The sequence below is a fragment of the Labrus bergylta genome, chromosome 19, assembly GCF_963930695.1.
Source record: "Labrus bergylta chromosome 19, fLabBer1.1, whole genome shotgun sequence".
In the NCBI taxonomy this organism is placed as follows: domain Eukaryota; kingdom Metazoa; phylum Chordata; class Actinopteri; order Labriformes; family Labridae; genus Labrus; species Labrus bergylta.
This window is the reverse complement of record NC_089213.1, coordinates 25,084,298-25,104,503: the sequence shown is the minus strand read 5'-3', so window position 1 is coordinate 25,104,503 and position 20,206 is coordinate 25,084,298. Positions and strand designations below refer to the sequence as shown.

At 40.3% G+C, this 20,206-nt stretch overlaps 1 protein-coding gene across 2 annotated transcripts in view; it reads left to right on the top strand.

The window, feature by feature from the left end:
* Nucleotides 1–20,206, top strand: part of LOC109988694 (oxysterol-binding protein-related protein 10) — a 72,296-nt gene that overhangs the window by 44,030 nt on the left and 8,060 nt on the right. Inside the window, exons 6-9 of one of the 2 annotated variants that reach the window (XM_065948364.1) lie at nt 858–1,260; nt 5,763–5,893; nt 18,875–19,024; nt 19,108–19,582. In XM_065948364.1, the coding sequence (XP_065804436.1) occupies nt 858–1,260; nt 5,763–5,893; nt 18,875–19,024; nt 19,108–19,582 (1,159 nt within the window). The remainder of the gene's footprint in view (nt 1–857; nt 1,261–5,762; nt 5,894–18,874; nt 19,025–19,107; nt 19,583–20,206) is intronic. The other variant, XM_020640267.3, reaches the window with a different exon arrangement.

Genomic DNA, 20,206 nt, shown 5'->3' with positions numbered 1-20,206 from the left:
CCACAGCCACACTCATTCAAAACTAGATCTGTGTAGTGAAGCAGGGAGACTGATGTGTTATTCAAGTGTGTGCAGAGGATGTTTGGATGTGTGAACCCATACAATATTAATGAAAACAACATTTCCGGGGCTGATAAACAAGTTAGATTCATTAGCCTCGGGAGAGGCTTATTACCCGCTAGCGAGAGCCGACTTTGTCTCCTTCCTTTTGTGATACATTTAGACTCTGAAAGGTGAGTCATACAGAGAGAAGTCAAGGAAATGTTGTGTGACTCTGTCGGAGCAGGGGAGAAGTTTTTTTTGATTTGCTTGAAGAGTTTTATCAGTCTCTGTTTTTGGCTGTGCTGATCTTCGAGCAGATGGTTCTTGACGAGTTGTTGCCTGTAGGCAAAACGTTGGGTAGCATTGCCAGAATTCATGCAAAGTTGCATTACTTCCTACACAATAGTGAAGCAGTATGGATCTATTAAGTGATGATGAGGAAGTGTTGGGGGCCGGCAGTAGCTCAGTCTGTAGGGACTTGGGTTGGGAACCGGAGGGTCGCCGGCTCAAGTCGCGGTGCAGACCAAATATGGAAGTTGGTCTGGTAGCTGGAGAGGTGCCAGATCGCTTCCTGAGCACTGCTGAGGTGCCCTTGAGCAAGGCACCAAACCTCCTCCCCACCGTCAGCTCAGGAGCGCCCACTGTGGGCAGCTCCGTCACTCTGACATCTCTCCATTAGTGCATGTCCATAGGATCCTGTTTGTTTGTATATTTCAGCCTATGTGTGTGTTGCATGACTTACAGTGTAAAAACGGAATTTCCCCTTGCGGGATCAATGAAGTAAATCTTTATCTTTTTAATGCTTTGTCCCTCAGGTGATGGCTCAAGCAGAGGGCCAGCAGAAGAACCTGGTTCAGTCCATCGACTCTCTTCCCACCAGAGGCCCTCTCTCCTGTCTGGACCAGGACCTGTTGCTGCTCAAAGCCACATCGGCTGCCACACTAAGCTGCCTGGGAGAGTGCCTGAACATCCTCCAACAGACTCAGAGCCACAGCCAGGCACCACATCACTGTCAGAGCTCCGATAGCAACTTCACATCCCACGAAGCACCCTCCGGTGAGTTCGCCCCAGGCCCTGTTCCAGTGCTGCTACTGGAGCCCCCGACCCCTCCATCTCCCTTATCCTTCTTGTCTTTCCAGTCCCCTCTTCCAGAGCCAAACACCAGTGGCAAAGTTCAGCTGGGGCAGCTTGACTGTGGCTCCTGTCCCTGCCTGATCGGTACCTTGAACTTCAATGTTTGTAGTAAATGCTGTTGAGTGTTGCATTTGTGTGTTAAATTGTTGGTTTAAATGTGTTCAACTTCTGTTTTTTGTCAGTTTGTAGTAGTTTGTGCTGTCCTGTATTGTCTTTCATTCATTATCGTGTCTCTTCAGTGTCCCCAATAACACTGAAATGCCAAGTCCCTCAAATTGGTAGTGCCAAGTACAAGCATGAGTGTGAAGTGTGTATGAACATGGATTTGTTGTCAGTATTGTTTACAGGATACTTGAAATTAATTTCTGACTATCTCCCTTCATGCATGTCAGAATAAGTCAGGGTTTTTGTGGGAATCGAAAAACTGTAACATAATGACTGACACTATGCACTTCCAAATCTCCTCAAGGGATTAAGTCTTTGCCAAAGGAATCCACACTGGTGCCTAAAATGTCAGACCTCTGCCTTGTTAACGCTCTCTGTGCCAGGTCTCTATCAATCCAATAAAGTTGTTACAATTAAAACCATTTGTAGCCTGTGGTTGGTTCTATCACCATAACCCCAAGGATAAGAATTCAGGAACAGTTACTTAAGGTTGTTGTAAGACCAAACAAGAACAAGAAACTCAGTGGAATATTCCTGGTTTCCAAGGTACAGAAGGATATTTATAATCCATTAACAGTCTTTTAATTGCTAAGCTTCCATAGAGACTGTTAATGTTTTCTCCAGGGAAGATTAGAGCTGATTTATGGTTGTACTCCTCTAAAATCTATTGAGTACCAAACACTCTCTGCCAAAAGGCTTGAAAGGTGTGTCTACAGAATTACAGCAGTTATAATGGATCCCAGTGGCCATCCAGAAGAACACTAAGATGCCCATTGAAATTTATCAAGTACATGTAGCATAATCTTCAACTCTGCTGTTGTCAAAACAAACAAAACTCAATGTGTGTTTAATGGCGGTGCATGTGTATGCATACGTTCAAAACTGAACTGCACTTGATTGTTCTACATGGCTAATAACTAAACCTGATATGTGTCTCTTATGATTGTATGGCCATAGTTGCAAAGTTTGGCTTTGAGGTATGTTGAAGAAGTGGATGATCTGTTGGTTGGGAAGTTTCTGTTCATGTTTTTGATTTTGAATAATAACTTCAAACATGGGTACAAATGTGTTACGACAGAAAGCAAGGCAAATGTGGTAGCTCTGCCTTACTTAATGTCCATGTTGAATCACTGCCAATATACCAAATGTACAACAGTTCAGGTGGCAGTTTTCTCTCTGTTTTTTTTGTCTCGTCTCTGTTTGTGAATTCTGGGATAAGTATGGCAAGTATGAGTATTGCTGCCTCATTTTGGGCTACCCAATGTATTCTCATTGACTGATGTCTGTCCTTTCTTGACTTTCCATTGGTTTGTGTAACCTCTTAAATCCACCTTGCTTTCTGGCTGAACACACCTAGTAGTGTGAGGAGTTTAATCATCTGCAGAGAACTATGTGCACCACTACAGTCCTCTCTTGAAAGAAATCATTTGATGCGAATGCCTTGGAGCTGCCTCCTTTTGGAGGTATTTCAGGCAAATCCAAATGGGAGGAGAACCTGGGGCAACCCCAGAGATACTGAAGGCGTTATTCCATTTTACTGGGGAAAGTTCTGGGATGCCTAAGGGAGAGCTCGAGGATGTGCATGGCTGGGGAGTAAAACCAATGGGCTATGTTGCTGAACATGCTGAAAATGCAATGTCATGAAACTAGATAAACATGGAAAAAAATTATTGTTTCTGTCCCTTCTTGGGGCCTATTGGAATCCATTGTAGGCCAAGAAGTTGTGGTGCACTTCCGTCTTTCAAGAGATCTTTTGGGGCCCTCATTTAGGTGGGTGCCAGATCCCATCCAATCAGCCAGTCCTCACAGTTTGCTGGTCTTTTCTTTGCACCAACAGTCACCCTGCCCTGCACCTGTTCATCAGACAGGGGTTGGTGTGGAGTGGGACCACCGGGCCGCAAGTACAAACCTATTTCCTTCCGCTGCTTGGCTGATAAGTCCTGTGGGGGTCCATCTGCTCCCCGCTTTCGGCATGTATCCCCCACACATCAGTGAGGAGTTTTTGTTAGGTTCTCAGTTTTGCCGTATGATAGGTAATATGGTGCATTGGCATGGGCAGCATCTAGATTTGATCCAGCTGATAAAGGTAGCAGCTGGCTGGTCAGTTGGTTGGTTCAATGGTTTTGATACGCACAAACAGGAAAGATTTTTTCCATTGCATGGATACGACATTTCTTGGGTTTAGAGCAGAGCATGAGATTGGACTGAGTTTGGCCAGCACGTTTGTCCCTCCGGGCTCCTCTACAAAACCAGAGCAATTTGTTGTTGCCAACTCTAATCACCGAGAGCATCATATACCTGAAGGATTTTTTTTAGATGCCAATCCAAAACCTGCCAATCACAAACCAGACAGCATTGTATTATCAGCTGATGTCACAGAGAATTTTCCACTCGCTCTTTCTCTTTTTGGAGCCCCTCTTCCCTCTCCTCTGTTAGTACCAAGAGCTTGAAGCCCAACCCCTTTTTCTGTCACCCACGCACAGAACCTTTTCTTTTAAGGGAACGATAATCCATAAAGGAAATTAACTTTGCTCACTCCTTCCCTTTCAGTTTAGCAAAACGAGTCAAGCATAAAATAGACTATTTAAAAAAACTGACATTAAAAGGAACAGTGAGGGTAAGAAGAAGGTAAGAGTTGAATGTGAATGCATCTGAAAAATCTTAATCGATGTCACAGCCCAGAAATGAAAGGTTAAAGCCATTGGAAACAGCTACTGCATGAATGTTTGTCCCTCCACTGTTTGATCTGCGACGGCTTTTGTATTCACCTGCATGCCTCTATCCAATGGTCCAGATATCCCCCTGCTCACTGAGTGTTTCTACTTCTGGTGCTACATTGTGACATCACAGAGAAAACAGACTAATTTGCCATAAATTGTGTTTGTATAATCAAACTACTCTTGAAATTTAACCCCTAAAACCCACTCTCTGGAATATATCAACCTCAAAATTTCGGGAGAATAACCTTTTCAAAAAATTCAATTTGCACTGTATTTACAACTCACATCCACTTGCCTACGGGCTGACCTCCCCCTGCTCATATCTCTTTTATGTGGGAGTCCAGTATCTTTGGAAAAGGTTCACTTACACTCTTCAGGTTCCTGTCAATGAAACTGTCAGTCGACCAAAGCTTAGGCCCAAGGGCTGTATCAGCACATTTTGTCGAGACAGTCTCGCCTCAGGCTCTCCAGCGTGTCGACCTGTGTCAGCACGGCTTGCGCCTCACTAATGGATATCAAAGAATGGCCTCATGGTGAATTAGACTTTTAACCCAAGTGTTGGGACTGGAGATGAGAAGGCCATGTGAACTGTTAATAGTACTTTAAAGGAAAATGATCTACTATACTCTGGTATACATGAGAGGCTTTTAAATGAGAAAACTTGCAAAGAGCAAATTGGTTTTCCAATGGAGGTGTACATACATGAGAAAAAAAACATGTGATCAGGGCAATAGATGAGCACAATCTTATGAGGCTGTCAGAGGTAGTGACTGAATTTGATGGCTAAGCCTTTTAGGCTGTAATCCAGTCTTCCTGTGTTTGGCATGAAGCATGAGACTTTTCACCTTATCACATAAGGTTGTTACTCATGGACCTGTACTTTCTTAGAAATAGGGTATAACTCGATCTGCAGTGAATAATTTGAAATAAATCCATTAAAAAAATACTAGAGAAATAAAATCTAATTTTATCTGCCACATAATCTGTGTATGTATGTGTAAAAAGTGTATGAAGTCAAAAAATATGAAGTTGACGGAAAGTCACAACATACATTGCCATGTATTCCTAGGACACAAAACTGCCCAGAAGCTAGGGAGGATTTTCAAATGTAAACACGACAATAAAAAGACAATTACTTATAACTATTTGCTTATAACTACTGCAAGCTCTGATCTAATAAAAGACCAACAAGTTGAATCATCAGTTGTGTGATACACTATCCGTCAATGGAAGACAGCAGAAAATGAAAAAGATTATTTATAGACTTTATTGCCACTGCAGTTATTTGCAAGAAATGGTTTGGGCTCAGTAAGCAGATTTATAATAATTCTACAGAACATTTGATTGTTTGTGGTCCTGAGAAAAAAATAATCATCTTTCTGATCATTTCTGTATTCTGGACTTTAGTACAGTACACACCAACACACACAATATCCTGATGTAAATCTCACACACTTGATTTAGTGCTATTTATGAGCCCCTTGATATTGATTGTCAGAAATAAAAAGGATCTAGAGGATGATATGATATGAGTACCTCTCTGATTCTGTTGCATATTTATTTGATCAATCTAAAGATCAAGCATTATTTCTCACAACTGGAAAGAAGAAATGATATAGTAGTAGATCCTGAGCGTCTCCTCCTCACTGTTGTTTACTCTTAGTCCACATTCAGCTCTGACGCTGCCTTTTGATGTTTCAGATGGTGTACCTGTGTGGACTGTACCAAAGTCGCCCTCAAGGGAGCTGTTGAAGAACGGAGGTCTGACCCCTCTACAATCAGCCGAGCCCTCGCCGACCTTCAGGAAAAGGAGTCTGTCCCATGGTGCTGAGGTGAGAAAAGATTGTGTCATACTGTCAATTATCACCTCTCTCTCCTGTCATGTCCTTCTTCCCCCCGACAACGTCTTGTTTTAAGAGATCTGAGTTCATACTGACTGACATGTGGAACTGTATAGGAGAGATTTAAACTGAATGGTTGAATGGTAGGATACTTAAACCAAGTTTGCAAGGCCTAAGTGTGCAGGACATGAACACTTCAGCTTTTTATCACTCTGAGAATATCTTATTTTACAGCCTTGTTTACAACACACTGATGATTCTACTCAGAATTGTGCAAATCATACATGTTTAGAAACAGCTGAAATCTTTCATTATTCATTTTTAGGTTCTCTTCCTGGTCCTCATTTAAATACATTGAGCACATCTGATGTGAGGTTAACTGACATTTTTGAAGAAAGTGTACATTTATATCAATTTAAGGAGTGATATTACATTTATTTTATATGGAAACCCTTTTTTCCTAAATCAAGTAGTTAGTTTTTATATAATACATTAATTTAACACAACTGTAAGAGAAAATGCTATTTCATTTTTTGATTACTCTAAAAAATCTTTTGCAAAGAGGAAACAGGCCTTTTTATGGTAATTAAAAGTGAACATTTCTGATTTACAGTAGCCTACATGGTCTTAACTAGACGACTTAAATGGACCCATATTCAGTTTTTTTTGTTTGTATGTTCAAGCAAACTTACAAACAAAACCTTAGCCGATATTTTAAGAGTCAGACGCCACCAAGAGTAATGAGCCTTCATTTGCTGGAAATTCTACAAAAAAAGTAAATAATAAAAAAATAAAAATAAAAAAAAGGAGCAGATATAGACATGAAAGGCATTTTTCTTGCTCCTTTAATAAATAGGTTGCAGATCCACAGGATAGTTTCAAGTCATTGATTTCAGACTTGCAAACCAGATATTTTGTTAAGTGTTTGCTCTGAAATGCTTTACCAGTTCATGAAAAAGCTGACTATATATTTGCTTTGGTGGATGAAGTTATCTTTTCAATGCTTTTTAAGTTTATTTTCTTGCTGTTTTGAGTGGAATTTGAAGACAACGGCTACTTACAAGATAAGGACTGTAAAACATGAATAAAATAAACAGCTCTTCTGAATGGCAGAAATAAACATGTGCTAGTCACAATGTTGAGGCCCCTTCTGCCTCACTTTCTTTTCATTCCCCGGTGTTTGCCTTTGTGGCTCAGCAAGAGAAGCACTCGTGAAAGTTTTAACAGAGCTGCTGTCAAAGAAGTGGGTCACACAGTACAGAGCTGGAACTGAGCCCATCCCAGGGGAGGGCTTTATGTCCTGCATGTCCACGGCAGAGAGGGGCCGGCTGTCCGGCTGTCTGGACCACCATGTATCAGAGAGAGGTAACAGAGTCCAGGTGACACTGATGCAATCATGTGACAGTCTGGTGGAGGGAAAGATGGGAAGTATAGTGAGAGGCTAAGTGAGAGACACTGTGCGTTCAAGTTGAGAAGAAAAGCCGATGTTGCAAGGAATTTGTTAAAATACTGATTATAAGGACTGAATGACAATATCCATTTTGATTTTTAATTCATGATGGCATGATTTTGGTTCCAATGGAAACCCTTTAGCATACATCAGAAATAAGCATGATAGCAAACAATTCTGTAGTTTATTTTCAAAATTTCAAAACCAAATAGCAAGTTTCTAATCTCGTCCTTTTTATATATTTTTTATTTGATTCAATTCATCACACATTAATTTAATGTCTTCAAATAATTCTGTAAGACAATAGTAAGAATCCAGAGAGGTATCAATTATTTCAGGATAAAACCAAATAGCACATAAATCCCGTTCTTAGAAAGCTTACCTGACCATTAGAGAGTAGCGTGTAGACGACACTGTTTTCAGCCAGAAATGAGTTGGAAGACAATGTTAGCTGTTAGCTTATGGTTTATCAAATGTGTTATCTAAAAAGACAAAGATTACTAACAACATGAGGGACAACCTTCCATATTACAACTTATCTTAACTCTATGACACTTAACTCTGTTTAGATAAGTTACAACAGCTAACATTAGCATTTCACTCATTCCAAGCTAGCTTACATTACCTTAAGCTAGTAACACTGTAAATGGATAATGCTAGCCAAGACCTGGTTGAAAGCTGCTGTTAACTTGTCAAATTGTTTTACTTTTACTGAAAAAGACGCTGATTATTGATAGTCTAAGAGATATCAGGAATATTTCAGGGTAAAACATTTGATAACTCAGTATTCCAGCTATGTCGCAACAGCTTAGCGTTTAGCATTAAACACATTGCTAGTTAGCTTACATTTCCTATTGCAAGGAATTTAGGCAATTCCTATCTGATTATTTAACACTATGAAAGGCTAATGCTAGCTAAGAAGTGGTTGGATGCTAACCTTATGTTGTTTAACCTTGAAATATGATTTTTTTTCTTGACTCAACAGTACAGTATTAACGTTTGAGACTCCCCCCTGGTCTCAGAGGATATATGTTGTTATGATGAATGTAACTTTGGAAGTTTGTGCGTCATGTGATTGAACAAAGGCCATTTCACTTTAATCATTGATCCCTGGTTCTGTCATCTCATTATTCAACCACTGTAGAAAAATGAATCCTCATCTATGAATAACAAGATGAAGATTTATGGGGCGAGTGTCATCCAGGCAGCGCTCCCTGCCCCACCCTCTCATTATAACCTTTTGACAGATTTTAAACTTGGGTCTTTACTTGTTATGAGCCTCATTTGTTCAACATTAAGGGAACAGTCTCATGTCAGATTTTAGAGCAGATTGACAGTCGCATTAAATCTTGCCACAAAACAAAGTACAGGAAGTGGGAAGGGACATTTTACCCTTGATGTGAGCAGTGAATCAACACCCTCCAAATCTGCTATGAGGGGTTTAACTGTGCTGGCAGCTCTCTAATCTGTCGTGTAAATTATAATTTCTATTGACACATGATTGTAAGACGAGTATTACTGCGTTGTAGTGTCAACACATTTGAAGCTGTTCAAACATCACTTTACACAATTAAGAGCAGAGAAGGGAGGCTGGTTCATAATGGTTATTTGGCACCTTTAAAGACACATCACACGGTATTATGGTTGTTATGATTCAGGGGGCCTCGGCCAACAATCTAATATTCATGCCACTATCACTGAAGTGTGCTATAATGATACTGTGCTTCAGTAATGACTAAAGACAAGTCATGCCTGACTTAAGGGGCAGACTTTGAGGAAACTGCAAAAATGACCACCAGGGACTTAACTTTATCATAATTCTACAGAGAAATTAGAATGTGGGAAAGGAGGAAGGCCTACTTTTGCTAAAGTTATCTGCATTAACTTTCAAGATAAATAACGTCTGCTCTCCAAACAGAGGGAACATGATAAATGTGTAGGTATCACACGTGTGAATCTACCTGCATACAATCAACATCCCGTTGCTCTGTGAGACTGTTGGGGACCAAGCAGTAAGGCACGAGACACAGGAGTCATTTTAAAGAAAAGGAGAGGGGGATTTTTTGACCCAAAAACAGAAAACCCAAGTTTTCAAACCATCAAAAGCAACAAATGTTAAAACTTTAAAGGTGATGTTTTGAGACAATGGTTTACTCTGTCCGGGTCCTCTTTGTCTCTGAATCTCTAAATCATCACTCCTGCAATTAAAAATGTCATCAGTGTAATCAAATCATTTATCTTCTCTTAAATAAAATAATCTTTGAAACTTTTACAACATCTCACAAGTGAAACATTTTGCACTCTAACTAAATAAGACGTCACATTTCAAAAATCAACCATCCCCTCAACTACTGTGAAAACATTGTCTGCTAACAGTCTAGTCCTTTGTGTCATCTCTTATGAAGGTAAAGTAGTCATCTCATTTCAAATGTAACTTTCATCCCTCACTCTGCCTCTGCTCTGTAACATTTGGCACTCCTCCTGTCTGCCCTGCAGCTTGAACTAGATTTAGTTTGAGTCTTCAAAGATGCTCTGGCCGACGTTTGAAGAAGAGGGGCAGGGAGACAGAGGAGATGTGTTGCAGATTTGCCTGACAGTAAAGTGAATTCATCTTTTAATGAGATTCAGCCCCATCATCCATCTGAGTACTTCCTGTCTTATCCGAGTGGTGAGGAGCAGATTTGGATGGCTTGATTGTTCTGAACATCTCTAAACTTTGATAATATAGAGCACAGATCGGCTGTGCTATCAGGATGATCATCTATCTAATGTGTATTGTTTTTCAGGGTAATGGTGGATCTAGTATGATGGATATTTTGCCACTTTGTGGTGGGGAGAACACACTGCATCACAGCTTAATGCTCATGGTCACTGAAACAGGATGTTCCAGGTTAAAGTGTTTGACATTTGCTCTTTGTACGCAGCCAACTGTAGAAACAAGAGAGCAGACATGAATTATTAATGGCTTTAATGAAATGTTCTTGCTCAGCTCCTATTTCAGTATTTGTCACTTCAGCTTAACTCATGGACAAAATGTTTGCGTCCTGTACAGCTCAAGGTCACATCTTTCTGATCCAATCTTCACTTTCTTGTCTTGGTCGTTTGCCACGTTTTCTCTGTAATCTTGTGAGTGCAAGGAAGAAAACACATCACCTCAGAATAATAAAGGTTAGATATTTGAATAATTTAGCCCCACAGTGGCGTTTGATATTCAGTCCTAGTGTGCAGCTAACAGGAGGAAGCATGTGGCCGGTGCTTGTCGCTGAGAAAATGGAGGAAAATGTGCAGGTGCTTGCAGAAATCAGTGGGCTTAATGCATTTGTGACAGCATCAGCACCCACCATGGTGGACATATTGGTCCCATCAACTGTCTTCATAAGGACATAAGCTGTTGGTTAAGATCTAAAAATGAATCAGCTTCACCCAGATCTGTATTTACAGATGGCAGCAGAATAGGATGAATGTTATTTCTTTGATTTTTATCTCTTTTTTATTTTTATTTTTTTGATAATTAAAGACATACTGACTTTATTCCTCTATAAAACATCCATTGCTGAAGATGAGATGCAGCATTTTGAGCCAAAGACTCTTTCCATCTCTGAGTTATTGTTTCTTCTTTTTGTCCAGCAGAGGGCAGCATAGTCCTCTCATGTGCAGCATTTCTTCTGTAAAGATTAATTATATGAATGAACACAACTTCAAACAGTGGTAATAATGTAATCTTTGTAGGTTTGTGTTTATGTAACAGCCTGCAAAGGATTCATTCACTTCACTGTTTATGAGAAGTGAATGACTTCAGCTTTATGAAGCCTCAATAATCAGCTCAAGTATTAAAAAGTTTTACCTAAGTCTCATGAACTAGTACAAAGGTCGCGTCAGTCCCAAGATGAAAACATCAAATAATGAGCTGCGTGTTCTTAGGTCTGAGCTCAACGTGGAAAATATCAACCCATGACTCACCCCCTGCCCCCTAATCTACCCTCCTTATTGAACTCAGGATTTACTGAAGGAATTCTGGAAAATACTGGCTGTAGGAAAATACTTTCCCCTGTGTCTTTAACTGCGCTATGATAATATGATAATAATCTACGCACAATTATTTATGTAAATACTGTAATTAACATCTTAATTGAGCCATCTGTCACATAACTGCATTTTACTTATCATGTTACTTCAGCATTTTTTTCACTATTCACCACTGCACTGTTTCATATTTAATCATGTAAATATTAGTCTTTTCTTATTGTGTATTGTTGATATTTAATGTTGTACCTGTTCATAAGAGAGCACAGTTCACTGAAGTTAAATTCCTTGTGTGTGTAAGCATACCTGGACAATAAATCTGATTCTGATTCTGATAAGAGACCCCACAACTCTTTGTTTTCAATTCAAACCTTTACAAAATCATAGACAGAAAATACCAGACACATGCAGTAGTTGATCCACTACACACATTCTTTGACTAGTTGATCAGTTTTATAGACTGTGATAAAAAAGAAGAACACTTTTTTTGCAAATGGTCCAGTGGTCTTATTTGAAGACATTTCCGGATGTTGTGTAATTTACTGTGGTTGAACAGAGGAGGCGGCATGCTTTTTACATTTCAACGTTGATCACTTCAGGAATCTTTCTCAAAGCTGTCAAACAAAGATGTCTGCCACAAAGCGTTTCATTGTTTAAAATGTCTCTAGTCTTCACGTCAGCTAAAGAACACTTCTACAGAGACACGCTCAGACAGAATGTTCTCACCCGTGCCATGCCCACGTATTAATGCCCTTTAACTGTTTGTTCACATGACCTCAGTATTACTCACTGCAAACTGTAACATAATGAATTACGTCTTCTTTTATAAGTTTGTGTGTGTATGTGTGAACCATTATCGCTGTGTCTGCACCGTCTGTGTTTCAGGCTGTGCTGATGAAACAGATGATTTATATATGAAGCACTGAGATTCAACATCTCAGCTCTACTTGCCTCATGTTTTTGAAAAAGTGGAAGAGATTTGGGAGGTCTGATGCTGGCTCAGTGTTTATTAACTTTCACATTAAAGTGGTATTTAAAAGCACATTTCATGGCTTTATTCCAATCGGTATTTTGCTGCTGCTTAACTTTCGATTATTTTTTTAGGTACAGAAAACCCTTGTTTAGCCCTTTGTCCAATTCAATACAACTTCTATTCCTTAGCCCCAACATGCTGCTGTAAAGTCAACATACTTTGCATTTCTTACGAACAGTTACAATATTTAAATGACCATTACACTGATGAGTAAAGGAAGATGTGTGTGTGTTTTGGAGGGGATTCTATTATTAAAAGGTTTTGACTAATAACTCAATTGATAGTAAAAGAAACTAAGATAAAAAACAGAGGGCTATTGGGGCATATGATACCATTTGATAGTTACATGATAGAAAACAAGAACAACTGTTAACTCTTGGTAAAATATATAAAAGACATGAAGTAAAACACACTTGATGTAATCAAAGTTGTGACAGACTATCAAACTGTAGTGTTAGCTAGAAAGTATTGAATGCTAGCGTTAGCTCTCTTGTAAGAGGCTAACACTGCAGGAAACACAGCCAGCTAATTAAAAATAAAGTCAAGAGGGTGGAGTGGGAAAAAAAAAGAGTTTGCCCAACAAATCTGTCCTCTCTGCTGTGCTGGTGATGACTAATAAACAGGTTCTACTTTGTTTCTGCTCACTTTGCCCAAAGGAGCAGAAGTAGGAAAAGGAGGAGAAAACCACTTTGCCCTAACATACACAAAGTTACATACTCAAAGGCAGAGCTAGAAAGAGGACACTTCTGTTGGGGAATGGTTTCAAAGCACTATCCCCCTTTTCTCAGGTGATGTTCTGACCAAAAATAAATTATCCAGCTTGTTCAAAACTGTGACGCTGAAGGAGACTTTGAAGTGGGAGCATGCAGAGTTGCCCTATCTAAGCCTTCTGTAGATGCCAGAGAGAGAGAGAGAGAGAGAGAGAGAGAGAGAGAGAGAAATTAAAGAAATGAAATAGAACAGGAAGCAGGAAGGAAACCATACGGAGACAGTGAAGGAGAAAGATGGTGATGAAACAGCATAGAGGATGTTGTGAATGAAGAGGGTGAATGAAGAAACGATGACAGAGATGACAGTGCGGGGGTGGAGGAGGAGAGAGGAAGAATGAATCAAAAATGAGATTGGAGTCAATTAAAAGGAAGATTGTGAGGCTGGAACGGATTATAAGAGAAGATGGTTACAGAGAGAATTGCATTTAGAGAGAGGAACTGCAAAAAGAATGGAGATTAAGTATTTGAAGAGTCAGACAGATGCTCATTCACAAAAATCACGTGGCGGCCATTGTCCCCTGACATGGGTGGGAAACTATAATGTTGCTATGGTCTTTCTGGTGTGTTTAAGAAGCATAAAGTAGAAATATGTCAAACTGTTACAATTTCAGTGCTTCTCAATAGATTACTAAAAATTCCCAGGCAAAACATTATTTGATCACTTAGCACGTGACCTACAGTGGGACAATTAATGTGAACTTTTTTCTATGCATAAGCTACAGTAAGACAACAGCTAATGTTAGCTTATGTTTATAGTTAGCTAGGCCTACAGTAAGAGAACAGCTATTGTTAGCTTATATTTATAGTTAGCTAAGCCTACAGAAAGACAACAGCTAATGTTAGCTTATATATATAGCTACAGTAACAAAAAGCCTACTTTGTGATACTTCAACCGTTATGGGTCTAGGACAAATTTTTGAGCCCCGTTTCAGAATCTTAAAAGCTTTGTATCCTTTTATTGTAACTGGAAGCATATAGCCTAATTACTGTTAGCTTTATGTGGTTGAATGCTTACCATTGCTGTTGTCTTACCTTAGCTTTTGATTATTAAAATGGTTATTTAAACTGACAGATTTTCACCATAGATTGAATTACGGGGGTAATGGAAAGCAGTGAATTTATAGGAAAACTTATTTTCAAATATTATAACAGTAGCCTAGGCTTATTTGAGACTCCCACCTTAAGTAGGAAATGGTCACAATGTGAAAATGTCAAATAGGCTCTGTTCCAAAAGAGGGAAGTAGGTTTGCAAATCTGCAAGAATATGCTAAAATTCAAATAGTAGTTCAGGTGGAGAAATAGATTATGTAGGAGGAGAGATAAAAGCAGCGATGCTTGTCAAAGGAGCGAGGAGAGTGTAGGGACTAGTGACAAGGAAAGCAGGGAGGGAGGACGTAAAAATGGAAAGAGATGTAGGGAAGGGAGGGTGCAGAGGGAAACGTCACTGGGACTTTCCTTGAGCTTTTCTATTTCCCCCCACCTCCCCGTTTTGTCAGAGTGGGTGGTGGGAGAGACTCTGCAAGTCACGCACAGCAGCTCACCACCTTACCTCAGCCACATAGTGCGTCTCTGGAAACAAGACCAAGAAGGCTGCTCGCTCAGGCAGTCAATTCAGGCTCGGGGAAAAGGGTTTGTTTTCTGTCTACGGCACCCATCACAATTAAAAACTTTCTAAAGAAAATGTCTTTGGACAGGATTTCCCTTGAGACTACACCTCTTTAGTTGGATGTTGCACTGGTTTGGACCTCGTGGAGTGGCTGTCTTGTTTGTGGAGGAAGAACTTCTCTGTCTTTCTCTGGATTCTACTGTTACTTGTTTTACAGTCATTTGATTTTTCCTTTTTTTTTTTGGAGATGAGATCCAGTTTTATTCCGGTCAAGCCTGTAGCTTCACAGCAATGCAGCGTGAGTTTTAACAAGCAGATGTTTGTGTTTGTGTCCTCACATGGTGTGCTGCTAGTCTTTGCATCTGTTTTTGGATATGGGTTGAAAAGGGAAGTTGCAGTCTAAGGGTCTACCCAGCATGCACTCGGATGCAGTTTACCAGTAAACATCACTTATCTGAAATGTGAAGCAGTTTTCCCCCGACAGAGTCTTTGTTGACTTCATAAATTATAGAACAAACTAGCCAGCAGGGCTTGTTCTGGTAGTAAACATTTACAAGCACATCATCCTCAAAAGTTGCTATGTTGGATAGTAAAAGATGAAATAAAAAGTGTCTTCCTCTATCACGACTAAGATGTGTTCATTGTATTTTTAATTAAGGGGCTTCGATTTTGTAATGAAGCAACATTTCTCAAAAGATGTAACTAATTGCTTTATTGGTTGTTTAATCAATACAAACTCATGCTTTATTGATCAGACATTAGCTGTAAATAAAAAGTTCTTCTGGCTTTTTTTTTATCCTTTCTATTTGGTGTTAATAAATATATAGTTCACACTATTCCACTCCACAATGAATTTTAGGCTTAATTACTCCAGTACTTGTACATTTATACTTTCAGGTCGATTGTAAACTACATAGGTCAACTTATGTAATCATAGACTATTCAGAGCTCCAACTGATCAGTAAAGACATCTCTTAAAGCCCTCTCCTTGTGCACTGTTCAAACAGGAGACAGTTAGCGACATAGTGAAAACACAAGCAGCCAAAGAGAAGGAGATATTTTCCTTCTCCGACATTCAGGAGCATATTTTGTTCTATTCTGCTTTATGTGTAGAACAGTTTTCTTCAGATCTGCCATTTCAAGTTTAAAGGTGAAGTCAACAGTTTTCCTGAAAACTTGTAAATCATTTCCATTTCCGTGTTGTGCAAGTTAACACGTAAAAATAACTGGCTCAAAGTTCAGTTGTCATTGATTAAAATGGACCAGTTCACATTCAAAGTTTACAATTTGAACTCTCTGTACCTTGCAACTTCAGTGTTTCTTGGGACCAGGGTGATCTCCAGGGTGAACTTCGCTCACATTCAAGTTCATGGGTTGCAAATTGACTCGTTCAGTTCACCGACAACAATGTTAAACAATGCTTAATTATTTTGATATGCAACGTTTTAATGACAAGACACTACTTTCTGTAATAAACCAAAGTATAAGAGTATCTACACCTTATCTCTGACCCTAACTCTCTAGCCCTAACCCCCCAGCCTAACTTTACCCTAACCCTAATTTGACCGCCCTGATGCTAACCCTAACACCAATAGTAATGTGATGTAATGTTAAAGATGGAAGTTGATAAGGGAGCAGCTCAGGTCTCTCTCAATGGGAAGGTTGCGGGTTCAATCCCCAGCTCAGATGTTTCCTCTGGCGAGAGAATTAACCTGAAGTTGCTCCTGCTGCTTCATTGGCGGTGTGTATGAATGGGATCAGCTAATACTGATTGACACTTTATGTAGGAGTGTCTGCTGTCAGTATGTGAATGGGCTGTGAAGGGGTAGGTGTGACCTGCTGTGGTGCGCGCACACACACACACACACACACACACACACACACACACACACACACATACACACACACACACACACACACACACACACTGCATTCATTAATCATTGAAGACATTATTAACCACTTCATAAACAGTTAAACTAAACAGTCTTCGTGTCAAACCATCAAATTCACCAATACATCCACTGGAGGGTTTTTCTGAACCCGAGATGCTCCGACCTCCTCAGCAGTCATTTCCTGTTTCTGTCAGAAGCCTCTTTAATTAGTTAGAACCTCTGGAATCATAACAGACCTCCCCCTATACTACCTCCTCTCCTTTCCTCTCCACTTCTATATATATCACTCTGAATACCAAACAGGCTCCAGGGACTCCTGTACTTGTGTGTTCAAGCATGCTCCCTTGTGAATGTGTGCGTGCGTGCGTGCGTGCGTGCGTGCGTGCGTGCGTGCGTGCGTGCGTGCGTGTCCATGTCTTATGTGTGAAATGTTTTGGTGCAGAGTGTGTACTCAGTGTGGATATGTGGTGCTTTTTGCATGCATGCATGGAATGAAATATTCAGGTAACATTCAAGCAGGCTCTCCTAGTTTTACAGTTATTCTCCTTTTTATAAGAGTGCTTCATGCAATTATCATTCCTTTATCACTCCTTGTCATTTTGCTGTTTTTTAGCAGCTGCTTCACTGAAATAAGATATTGAGTTGTATAAAAGGACAGATTTAAAGGTAAGATATAGAGCAGTAAGGGTGCACTGAGAGTTGTTGTTGCCCACAGGCTCGAGCGCACTTTCTGCATTATACATCAACTTCTTTCTTCTTCCTTCCTGCCCCAAGTAACTGCAGGAGATATCAAAGGCATCAGCTCTTCTTTAACCTCGACTAGATCCTTTTCCAGTTGAATGCTGGAACACAAACGGAAGACACAACTACAACCTTTCCGTATTTTTACTCCATTGTGTACGTCTATTGTCAAGAGGCACTCAGCTGCTCCGAGATGTGTAGGGCTGCACATGAAGCGCTGAAAGGGGCTTGAAAGGTGGGATGATATTGCTGAATGGAATATGAGTGGGCTTCTGTGAAAAGTAAATGAGGTTGTGTCCTTTGGTATTTAAAGGCTGCCTCTCTCTGGCCTCTTTGAGCTCTAAATGAGTTTGGTGGACAGGTCGATGTTTGGAGGAAGAAAACGGCTTCATCTTCCTCCATTTGGCCTTTTCTGTGTGACGACACCTGTCACCGCTGCGATGATGCTGAACTGTCATCCTCACCAGACTCCAGATAGAATAGATATTTGTTTTTACAGTTGTGTGTTTCCTCTCCTTTTTATTCCTGATCTGAATGTGTCACAGATGTTTGAACACTAAAATGACATTCATTTATTATGTAGCAGCTTTCAAAAATGTGTTTGACACTTCTTTGTTATCCACATAGCACAGTGTCATTGAATGGACTCGACCTCTTATTACCATGATACATGAATGCATTCATCCAGAACTGCAAAAGGTTCCCAACAAATGCACTATTTACTCCTGTCCTAGTAAGAAGTACAGTGGTCAGCTCTTTAAGAGATGACTGTGTGACCTGGTTCTAAAGATTCACACCTTCAGTTGGTGAGCTTTGAGCTGAGAGTGGAGAGGCTGCATGAATATGTTAAGACACCAGACATTCAGATGCAATAACTTTACAAAGTTGTGTGTTCCTTATCACAGCTCTGTCTTAAACAGTGTGTACTTTGCAGATCAAATCTGTTACAGTAAAGGTTCCTCTTCTAAAACACAACTTAAGTTTTTTCATAATCATCTAACCAGAAGAAGTTAATGGAAGACATGTTTCCATTCCATCCCTTATGTCGGACAGTAAAACTGAAAATTAATCTCATTTTCAATTTCACCTAGAAACAAACTCTGTTCTCCTCTGGAGTGGTATTAAACCTGCTGGTCTCTTAAGCGAGATCTTTGTCTTTTGGTTAAATTAAACTTAACTCAGGCCTCTACACTGTAACGGTCCTTTAAGATACAATGTAGTTTTGGTTTACACCGGATATCAACAGACCATTTCTCTCTGTACATGAGAAACATCACAGGGTCACTTATTTAGATAAACAAATTCAATATTATTCAAATAAAATACAGATTTCAGTTTAGCATTTCACATATCTGTCTGATGTTTGGAGGCTCCCTTCCCAATATATTAGCATGGTCTCTCATATAGTCTGAACAGCAAAGCCCTATATTTAGTTTTTTTTCTTGTTTGAATAGCACCATCCAGGGCTTGAAGACATCAGCCCCAGTGACGAGGTGACAGATACGGAGGACAATGAAGAGGAGGACCTGGGTGTCCTGGACGACCAGCGGAGCATCATCCTCCACCTGCTCTCCCAGCTCAAACTGGGCATGGACCTCACCCGGGTAAGACCCTGAAACTGATTCTTGTATTGACTCTTTTTTCTCTCTGAATAATCCTCGTCCTTTTGTCTCTTTGTATTGTCCAGGTGGTGTTGCCAACATTTATTTTGGAAAAGCGATCACTTCTGGAGATGTACGCTAACTTCATGGCCCACCCCGACATGTTCCTGTCCATCACAGCCGGGGCCACAGCCGAGGACAGGATCGTACGCTTTGTAGAGTACTACCTGACCGCCTTCCACGAGGGCCGCAAAGGAGCCGTGGCCAAGAAGCCGTACAACCCAGTGCTGGGAGAGACCTTCCACTGTTCCTGGGAGGTGCCCCGGGACAAAGTCAAACCTTTGGTCAGATCCAACCAGGGGTCCTCGTGGGAGCAGCAGGACGAGGATTCCCCGGGAGAATGCTACAGGGTCCGCTTTGTGGCCGAGCAGGTCTCCCATCATCCACCGGTGTCGGGTTTCTACTGCGAGTGTCAGGAGAGGAGGATGTGTGTCAAAGCTCACGTGTGGACCAAAAGCAAGTTCATGGGGATGTCTATAGGAGTGTCCATGGTGGGGGAAGGTGAGCTGATGAAATACTCTAGATTCATTTTGAACTTTCTCTTTCCTTCATTGACAAATGTGAAATCATCTTACAGGTAAGGATTTTTTAAGGGTGGCATAAAGAAAGACAACATTAGAAACATAGTAAGTAGTTTCAGTAAATTCTGCTCTACCAGGATGTTGGTACTGGTACGATTATGTTCTTCTCTGCTCTTTATTTTTTATTTTTTGTGATCAATTTTTTATTATTTATGTTTAAATATTGTCACTTACAATAAAGGAAAAACAAGATGTTGTGGTTTTAACAACAGCCCACAGATATACAGGAGAGGATAATCATATACAGTATATCATATACATAACTCCTTAAACAATACATTTCAAAAGAAGGGAGGAAAACAGCAAAGATTGAATCATCTCTCTCCCCTGGATTACCACAACACAGAAAGTATTCAAATAAGTCAAGAATAATGACAATGAGGGGGGCAGGGAAAATAATTCCCCCAATATATCCCACCCTAACCTCCCTCTCCGTCCCGCTCCCAGCACTCCCTCCCTACCCCAAGGACCCCACAGATAGACCAAGCATAACAATAGGTATTCTTGTTATGGTGTCATTTAGTGTACTCGGTTGCTTCATCTG